The sequence below is a fragment of the Lygodium microphyllum genome, chromosome 16 (genome assembly GCF_053477565.2).
Source record: "Lygodium microphyllum isolate KBCC chromosome 16, Lygodium_microphyllum_v1.1.10, whole genome shotgun sequence".
Lineage (NCBI taxonomy): Eukaryota > Viridiplantae > Streptophyta > Polypodiopsida > Schizaeales > Lygodiaceae > Lygodium > Lygodium microphyllum.
In genome coordinates this window covers 116,255,076-116,264,774 of record NC_141150.1, presented here as the reverse complement: position 1 = coordinate 116,264,774, position 9,699 = coordinate 116,255,076, and the positions used below count along the sequence as shown (strand labels likewise).

Genomic DNA, 9,699 nt, shown 5'->3' with positions numbered 1-9,699 from the left:
TGTGAGTGATCTTGATTTTTGACTAACCTCTAGACAAGGTAGCACTCCCTCACATAAATGGCCAAACTCGAATAACCTACAAAGGACAAGGTGTAACCCCTTGTGTTCCTTTTAGTACGTGTGGAAAGAGGAGGGCATATTTTTCATCTATTTTGAGTGGTGTCAGTTTGTCTAAAGTCTTTGCAGGAAGTTCCAAAACATCATGTATGGTGTCAAGTTCCACTCATCAATCAAATGCAAACAAGCCATTTTTGGGGATCATGAAGACCTACCCCCAAAGCCACTTGAAATGTGGGGTTGTGATTAGGGTTGTAGTTCTTGAGAAGGCGTGGCTTATCTGGAATAGTAGTGTTCATGGTGAACCTAGTTTTGTTTCTAGAATGACATCGAGAATGCTTTTCTAAAAGTCTACAGGAAGTGATTGGCTATTTTTGGGCTACGAAGAGGTTCTGCTTGGATAGCAAGAGTCCCAAAAACTCTTACCGTGAGTGGTGATGCAGATATCTATTCTTTTTATTAATACGCAAATATGATTGGATTTTTATTTTTAATTGTGCTCATCTAGTTGTTTTTTAATCTATTACATGTTTTATAGTAGAATTTGTTGCTTGAAGTTTTGTGAATCAAATGCATATAGTAAAGTCCTTGGTTAGGCACCTGCATATGTAGTGCTACGAAATGTGCTTTGAGACTTAACAATGATTTATAAATACTTTATGTTCATTCATATCTATGGGAATGGCAAAGGCATAAAAATTGAAAGTGACTATCTCAAATTGATTCAAAAAACATGATCCACTACATCGGTCGAGCTAATGTCTAATTCAACATCCATGAAACTAGCCAAATAATAATTAGCTTAATATATTAGTAAGGGAAATTTGGGCATATGTCTTTGAATCTAACACCAAGGATTCAAGAAATTGATGTATGTTCAATCAATTAGTTTATAGCTCGATGGAAAACTTTTGAATAATCCTTAACTACTATTTAGAGAAATATGAATTTGCAACTTTGTGTATCATTATGCTACTATTTAACAATAGCACTATATCTTAAAGTATAAAGTTAGCTTACAAGTAGCACCTTTCCTCCACGTCCCTCTTTTCTTGATTCTAATAGTGCTACCTTAAAGTCCTCCAAACTGAATTGTTTTCCTACAAGGGGGGTGATGATCTGTTTTTCTAAAAGCTTCATCACTTCCACTGCGACATGATGCCTCTTCTCATTAGTGCTAACATAATCAGAGAGAATCCACCAAGTAACTTTTACTTTCCTTGTCAAATCAAATGTGCTTAGCCTAATTTCCCAACCTGACAACACCCCATATACAAAGACTTGGCCACCATCCCTAACACTACCTGCAATGCTCTGCAAGATACAAGAATGAATCTCTCTCTCTCTCTCTCTCTCTCTCTCTCTCTCTCTCTCTCTCTCTCTCTCTCTCTCTCTCTCTCTCTCTCATTTGTATGTCTATGTATACTATGTATATATATATATATATATGTCATAGATATGTATACGTGTGTGCACATAGGTGTATTTCTACAAAAATGTATGTACACATATGCAATCATGCATATGAACATAATAAAGGTATGTGTGTGCATCCGCACGCATGCATGTGTGTGTGTCTTTGCATGTGTATGTAGTGTCTGCATATATATATATATATATATATATATATATATATATATATATATATATATATATATATATATATATATATATATGCAGAAACACATCTTATGTATGTGTGTGTGTGTGTTTATACACATATAGGTAGGTAGGTAAGTAGGCATGCATACATGCATGTATGTATGCATGTACATTGACATCTACACAAATGTAGAAAACAAAGCATGTGTTTTTGTAAATTCAAAACACCAAGTTTATGTAGCACAAGTGAACTACATGTAAGAACACATGCGAATGTCTACATGTATTGGATCACATGTGGACTATGCAAGCACATACATCCATGTGCATTTATGTAACTTGCACATGTATCTCACCTTTGTTAATTCTCCACCCACAGCATCAATAGCAGCATATACCTTTTTTCCACGGGTAATCTCATTAACTCTTGAAACAATATCTGCACAAAATGGATTATACATGCTGAGGTATCATAAGCATAACAGAAATTAAAAGCACGGGAGAAAAAATTTAACTTTCTTCAAAACTTACCTTCAATCTCAGAATTTATCACCTCATCAGCCCCAAGTGCCTTTAATTCATCTCTCCACTTCTCTCTTCTCACGATATTGATAGTTTTTATGCCCCAATGCTTGCTCAATTGGATTAGTTGCCTACATTGATGTAGTAAATATCAAACATTGGTAGAACAAAAATGCATCTGCAAGGACTTATATCCTCTAGTGTAAAAAACACTTCTTATAATGGCAATATCTTCTTACAATGGCAATATCTCTCTCTTCCTTTGATTTAGTGAGGACAAAGTTCTACTTTTATTAAACAAATCTAGCATAGTAATTATGAAGTCTGAATGTGGTAAAGTATATCAGTGGTATGCAATTTTGTTTTGCAATTTGTTGAGTAGAGACGTTAGATTTAATGAAATCACAATTATTATTTTCCATCACAATACAACAAGTAAATATTTCTCTTGCATCTCCACCATATTGCTACTTTTAAGACTTTTATTGTGAGGACCTCTATAGTTCTACAAAATATTGCTACTATAATATTCTAAATCTATCTAGAGGGAGGGTAATGCAAGTGACCATGGCAATGATTTGCATTTTGCAATTTTGATATTGTAATTAAGGGGATTCTCAAATAGTCTAACTAGAATTAACAAATTTTGATACACTATGATGGCTCTAAATTTAGAATTTACCTGCCCAATACTGAAGCTGCAGCTGTCTGTAATATGTATTCACCCTTAGGGACATGAAGGTCATTGAGAAGTCCATAAGTAGTCCAAGGATTGATAATTGATTGGGCTGCAACCTCATTACTAATCTTGTCTGTAATTGCAATCACTTGAACTTCTGGAAGAGTGATGAATTCTTGCCAAGACCCTTGACCATTTGTATAATAGTCTATTAGTATAAGTGGAACTACACGTTGACCCAGTTGAAACTTCGTAACACCATCACCTATCTAAAACACTACTATCTTGGTCAGTCTCTCTCTCTCTCTCTCTCTCTCTCTCTCTCTCTCTCTCTCTCTCTCTCTCTCTCTCTCTCTCTCTCTCTCTCTCTCTCTCTCTCATGCAGTGTAAACTCTATTTTAAACATGTATGTGTGTACATGAACATGTGAGCACAATACATACACATTTAATACATGCAAGCACAGGTGCAAACATACTTATATGGACAAGCACTCACAAAATATAACAAGCAATAAAATCTATTCAAGACATAGTGGCTTTCAAGTAATACAATGAGCTTTACATTGGCTAAAACATTAGCTCTCTTGTGGTTTAATATTTTACTAGCAAAATTCTATAATTTTGTGTTGTGGTAGACATCATGAAGCTAATGTATTAAATTTTCTAAACAAAAATGAAAACAAGGTTGCTTGATGTACTAGAATGCAAGCAAAATGAGAATGCCATCTATGAATTTGGTGGAAAACATTCATAAGATGAACTATACATTTACTCCCACACAAATGAGTTCTACATTTTTTGTTTATTGAGTTATAAGGAATTAAATTGAGCCCATGCCATTGCTAGCAAACTTGAACATATATTTGACTATTACAAATGAATAGGTAAGGGATGTATTGTTTTCAATGAACACACACACAAATAGGGCTCAAACATTAGTCATTTTCTTAATATTGACATTTCTTAGTGAGATTAAACTCAATTATAATGCTAATGTGCAAGTTTAAATCTAGTATGCATAATTAAAAAGATATACTTAGGCAATCATGCACCATTGTTTCCTAACAATATAACAAAGGACATTCAACGTAGAATCCCACATTTGAGCTTTCAAATAACAAGATGAAAGCCAATTGACAAATGTGCCACAAAATGAAAATTTTTATAAATATGTCAAGGCTTTAAGTCGTAATTAAAATGATAATGCATTGCATAAGTGTAATTGTTTAAGAATAACACAATATTGGGTTTTCCTTGTTGTTTGCCAATAATAATGCCTTTTCTTTAAGGAAAACTAGGCACTATATTTAAAATTGTATAATTTTCTAGTCATACTGAATTCTACAAAAGCATAGTTTCATTGTAAGGTTGTTTCCATTTAAGAGTCAAGACATTTAATAATAATTTCGTTTTTGTGTATTTTAATGAAACCAATTTAGTCTTGTTATTGAAAGTGAATATGAAACTCGTATACCTGCTCAATAATGCCACAACCTTCACAACCAATGATTGGAGGTTGTTGTTGAAGGTGGAGGAGGCGGCCCATGGCAATAGTATTATGATCAGATGGGTTGATTGGCCGATGGGTGAGATGTATAAGAACATGATAAGGAGGAGGATCTCTTGATTGAGAACGTGTGATTAGTTGAAGTGCATCTTCTTGTGGATCTCCCATCTTGATATGTGCAATGCCACAATTTTTCACAATGGCCATGTTGCTCTATTGTGCTTGTTGCAAAAGTGTTGTTATGTTCTAGCCATACATTTAAAATGAAACTTAGAATGTGAGAAGAAAATGTAACACAACTCATGAATCCAAAATATATTCACTTTTATGTACATATAAGATTGTAAATCATTATAACATGAGGTTCTATATTGAACTAGTTAGTACCCTAGTTATAAACCAATCACTAAGAAGCTTGGTTAGAAGGTTGAATCTCATAAGAAATAGAACTGATAAACCTAATGAAGACTTCATAGAACTTCCTTTTTTTAAATGCTACTTTGGAAATTCCATAGCCAAGGAACATTATGGATGAAGTGGAAGAACATGACATATCAAAGGCTAAGGGAGCATTAATCTTTTAAGTAATGAGAACTAAAGAAATGTGAAAAATATTTGGGAGAAAAGCTCTAGCATATTTATAGGACTACCTAAAACCCGCTCTAAGATGCCAATTCAAGCTACCAAAATTTCACCATGAACATGAAAAGTGGGAGGATCCTTACTCTCATTTATAGATTGTATGTATTTAACTAATTAGTGTTAATGGAATTATGGTATGAATCATGCAAGATCTCTCCCTTTGTTATGAGCTACCACATTTCTTGTGTGGCTTTCCACCTAATTCTACATTTAGATTCATGCTAGTACAACTTCAAAATGCCTTCCTTCCTTTAAAGTGGCAAGCTTGTTATTTTATTAAGTTTAAGGTTGATATTCTCCATAAAAACAAAAGTATGAATCACCAAGAGTAGAAATGAATCCACTTATTTTGAACAACTCATTTTGTAAGCATAAGTACTTTTGTTTCAAACTCATTTTGCGAGTGTAAGTACTTTTTCCAAATGGTAATCTAGTTTCCTTGGTTGTTATGGGCATATCTAAGTGCCTAATACAAAGATTGTTTCTTATTGCTCATTTGGACTTTCAATACTTGTTTCTTACCCTAATATATTTCAATTGGTCCTTTGCAATATGTTCAATCAAAAGTTGTATAAATCTAACATCTCAATGAAAAATACCCTTATAGTGTTTACTAAAATTTCCCTTATAGAATCATGACTTTGAAAGTAGTAATGTTGAACTACCTCAATTTACCATAATCTAGCAAGAGGACATTTGCAAATTTTGTCAAGTTGTCTCCTTCTTCACAAGGAATGAGACCCCAAACCCATTAGGGAAGAATGCTATATGTAAAGAGTTTTATCTAGTCAAATTTATTAGAAATGTTATCAAACCACTAAGAGGAACACGCCAAATGTAAAGAATTGTATTTTCCCAAATTTAAGTGGTAAAAATAGGAATTATTGTCTTATTTATCTAAGGCATCTCAAGAAAGTAATACCTTGACTAATGTTTTACACTTGAAAGATATTAGATTAGTAACAACTATCATCAAACACAAAAAGTAGCTCCTTTTCCTTAAAATTTTCCAATTTACATGCAACATCCCAAAATCATTTCACTTTTATAAACTATTTTAGACAATGTGATTAGCACTTTTAACCTATCAAATACAAGTTGGGTGCAAACTTCCCAAATTTCTCATAGGGTGAAGAGTCAAATAAATTGATAAGCTAGTCTCTTGTATTTGCTCTTGCAACCTCATGTTGTTGAGAGTGTGACATTTTCATTTTCCCTACTCATTTCACTCAAATTCTCAAATGAGGACTTCCTACTATGCTCCTTTCTACTATGCAACCTATAGAATTGTCATCAATGCTCATTTTCCTTCCATTTGTGTGGGGTCAATATTTCTTTGGGCCTCATGTTGCAAATGTGAAAAAAGTTATATGGGATCTTGGATAAATTATGTAAAAGTAATTGCCTGCATTGTAATCCAAGGTGTTGCACCTACTACTAATCCTACAAAGGCTCAAGAAACTCGATTCCTTCTTAAACAAGTCAAGCCACTTGAGTTTGAGGACAAGATGAAAGATGTGGAAATGGATATTGAGGTATGGATTGAGATGATGGAGACTTACTTCCTTTCCCTTGGAACTAGTGCTTCTACATAGCACAAAGAATATGTTTGATGCTCCCATATGTGGGGATAATCACAACCTTTAGCAAAGAGAGACCTTGGTAGTCCTTGAGGGAAAGATAAGAAGAAAATCCATGTTTCAAAAGAGATGCCTAGTGAAAAAGGAAAGAAAATGCTTTGACTACATAGCGAAGAGAGGAAACCAATTAGCATGACTACTCCCCAAGCAAAAAATCTAGTGAATGATGCTAAGGATACAAGTTAGACCTCCAAAACCATTGCCACCAAGCAACAATAACATTGTAGGAAACAAAGGAGAAGATCCAAAGCTTATAGTTGAAGGCATCGATAAAAAGCTAGCATATTGCAATGCTGGGTCCAAAGTCCCTTCTGCATGCTCAAGGATACTATACAAGAAATTGTTGTTGGTTATGGTTGTCTAAACCTTTATTGATACTAATAAAGCTCAATCCACCAACAATAAATCCCATAATTCCTAATCAAGAGTGGAATCGAAACACTCACCAACCATTAGTTGTGACTACACCTATCACACTTGATAAGAAAAAGTTGTGATAGCTACAGTGCATCAAGATAAATAGGAGAACCTCAAAGATACAAGCAACCACTACAACATATAGACCCAATACCAATGTTTAAAGTGATGGAATTATTCATGGAAAAAATTTCCCCCATCATCACTATTAGCAATGCGATAGATCCATCACTATTAGTGTCGCTATATGTGTCGCTAATGACAATTAGCGATGCATATAGCAACGCAAATAGCGACACTTACATATTGAATTTTCGACACAAATAGCAAAGGTTACAGAGGGGAAAAAATTAGGTGGCATAACATGCAGCCCAGCCACCTTCTAGCTAATATACACTAAATATTCTTACATAATTCATTTATCAATGTGAACATGGAAATAAAGGGCCATCATGCCCACACCCACATTGGGTGTGAATGTATTCTTTGGGGCTATATCATATTTATATACCTATATGAAAAAACCGTAATGGTACTATCATTGTACCCACATACTATGTCTGCTTCTCTCTCACTCAACTTACATCTCCATTGACGTTGACAACTCCATTGAAGCTCCATGGATTCGTCTACTTCAAAATGGTATCAGAGCTAGACTAGGAGTTTTGTTTTTCCCCAACTTTGTGGGTGCTTTTGCAAGACTTCTTGAGCTTGTGATGAGCTCAAGACAATGAGTTTTCAGCTCAGTCCATAGGTTAGTTCCACCTCAGTTTGCACATGAAGACTTGCAAGGCTTGCTCCACACTTGGTTTAGGCTTATCCTAGCTTTCCTATAGCCTTGATTGAGGCTTACAAAAAATTACTTGTTGCTGCCCAAACCCCAAGAATAGTAGGCACAAATTTACACCATCTTTTTAGATCTTTTCTTTGACAACTCAGTCCTCTCCCGCTTTTACTCTAGCTCAATGGTGGCTTATCTTTTCTGTTTACACTCTTGGTAAGTGGTAATGAACCTCGACATCAACTATTGACACTTGACATTGAGATTTACCACCATATCTTAAGTTTTGGACTATGAAGATAGTCAGCAAGCTATGTAAAATTGGGCAGTCCCTTGTCTTAATGGCTCGTGCTACTTGGTTATACTCATTTGATGTCTGAATGGCTATGATTAGTGTTGTGGATACTTTGGGGATGTTATGCTCATGCTGTGAGATGTCTCTGGGCTGATTCAAGCACTTCAAATTTTTAGTTTTGATAGAGATAGATATGCTGTAATACACAAGAATGAATACACTTGACAGAAGTTTATGCTATACCTAATGTGTTTGGGCTATCTCTTGAGTGCTATTGATGCTATATTCATTTATACCATGAATGTTAGACATCTAGAGATGACTTTGGGGATGTTTTAAGCTTGGTTTAGAGCGTGCCAACATTGACTTTGGCTATAAAAATTTGTAGGCTACAGGTACCATACTTGTAAGAGATTTTGGTTGAGTTTCATGCATGAGGATCTCTAGTACTAATTTGGTATTGACATAATAGCATTTTCTTGAGTAGTGATTGCACATGCTTTGTGCCTCATATATAGGATGAAACATATCAATTTATTTAGACTTTTTTTTATGTTGTACACTATGAACAACAGGTACCATTTGTAGGCAATCTATGCCTAGAGCTGTCATATGCTATTTAATTATGCATTCATGTATGCTGTTGATCTGAAATGCCTTGGCTATACTGGAATATGATCAATAATCAGTACTAAACAATAGAATTTGGAAATATCTTACTGTTTGGATTTTTCATCTCTTCTTGGTTAGTTGTGTGACAGTTTAGGCTTGTCTTTGGTGACATTTCCTATCATTTTTGGCTGCAATCGTGGCTAGCAACAGTAATAGCAATAGTGATAGCGGTAACCTTCTGCATATCAAGAAGCTTCAGAGTGCACATAACTTTGCCATATGGAAAAAGCAGTGCTACAACATCTTGGTGCAGAAAAAACAAGTGAAGCCTATTAAGACTAAGGAGATATGACCAACAAACATAGAGCCAGAAGATTGGGATGATCTGGATGAGCTTGCATGCTCTACGATTGAGCTTTCAATTGTAGGCTCTTTGTTGTTCAACTTAAAGAAGTTGGATTTCATCTATGCTATGTGGACAAGAGTTGAGGAGTTGTATGCTTAAAAGAATGCTGCTAACAAGGTTTACTAGCTAAAGAAGTTGATGGATCTCCACATGAAGGAGGGTAGAGACATGTCTGTATACCTCAATGAGTTCAAGGGTACTTTCTTGCTATGCACTTTGCCTAAAAGTTGGGATACATTCTATTGGGGGTAAAGGCACCTCTGCCTAGCCGCCCGTATATTACTGCACTAGCAGTACTCGCCACTGCACATTGCAGGTGGCGAGCACCTGTCACCATCACTTTATTATTTATTCTTTTAGTGATAGTTTGAATAAAGGAAGGCCCGTCACACATTGTGTCTATTGGAGTTCCCATTTGGTCTCTCTCTCTTTCTTGCTCTTGCTCTCCCATCATAGCTCTTCCAAGCAAGCTTTGATCCTTCTCACCTTTCAACTAATATCAAAGCATGGTTGCTCAAGCATTCCAACTTGGTTCAT

The 9,699-nt window shown here is 35.2% G+C and overlaps 1 protein-coding gene across 2 annotated transcripts; it reads right to left on the bottom strand.

Moving 5' to 3' along the window:
* Positions 1 to 910: 910 nt before the first annotated feature.
* On the bottom strand, positions 911 to 5,081 carry LOC148023277 (uncharacterized). Of its 2 annotated transcripts, none has more exons than XM_087696315.1 (6): positions 4,757 to 4,991; positions 4,337 to 4,615; positions 2,864 to 3,129; positions 2,191 to 2,312; positions 2,016 to 2,098; positions 911 to 1,371 (listed from the first exon to the last, which is right to left on the bottom strand). In XM_087696315.1, exons 2-6 carry the CDS (start codon positions 4,574 to 4,576, stop codon positions 1,069 to 1,071), a joined length of 1,014 nt encoding a protein of 337 aa, XP_087552441.1. In that variant the 5' UTR covers positions 4,577 to 4,615; positions 4,757 to 4,991; the 3' UTR covers positions 911 to 1,068. The 2 variants fall into 2 exon arrangements, with proteins under 2 accessions (XP_087552441.1, XP_087552440.1); XM_087696314.1 differs by lacking the exon at positions 4,757 to 4,991 and adding an exon at positions 5,020 to 5,081 and having other exon boundaries at positions 913 to 1,371.
* Between the last annotated feature and the right edge of the window lie 4,618 nt (positions 5,082 to 9,699).

Excerpts from the sequence above, each read along its gene's own strand:
- LOC148023277 (XM_087696314.1), bottom strand. The coding sequence starts at position 4,576 with ATGGCCATTGTGAAAAATTGTGGCATTGCACATATCAAGATGGGAGAT. Across the intron at positions 3,130-4,336 it reads GTTGTGGCATTATTGAGCAG|ATAGGTGATGGTGTTACGAA; the intron begins GTATACGAGTTT and ends GTAGTGTTTTAG. Across the intron at positions 2,099-2,190 it reads GATAAATTCTGAGATTGAAG|ATATTGTTTCAAGAGTTAAT; the intron begins GTAAGTTTTGAA and ends CATTTTGTGCAG.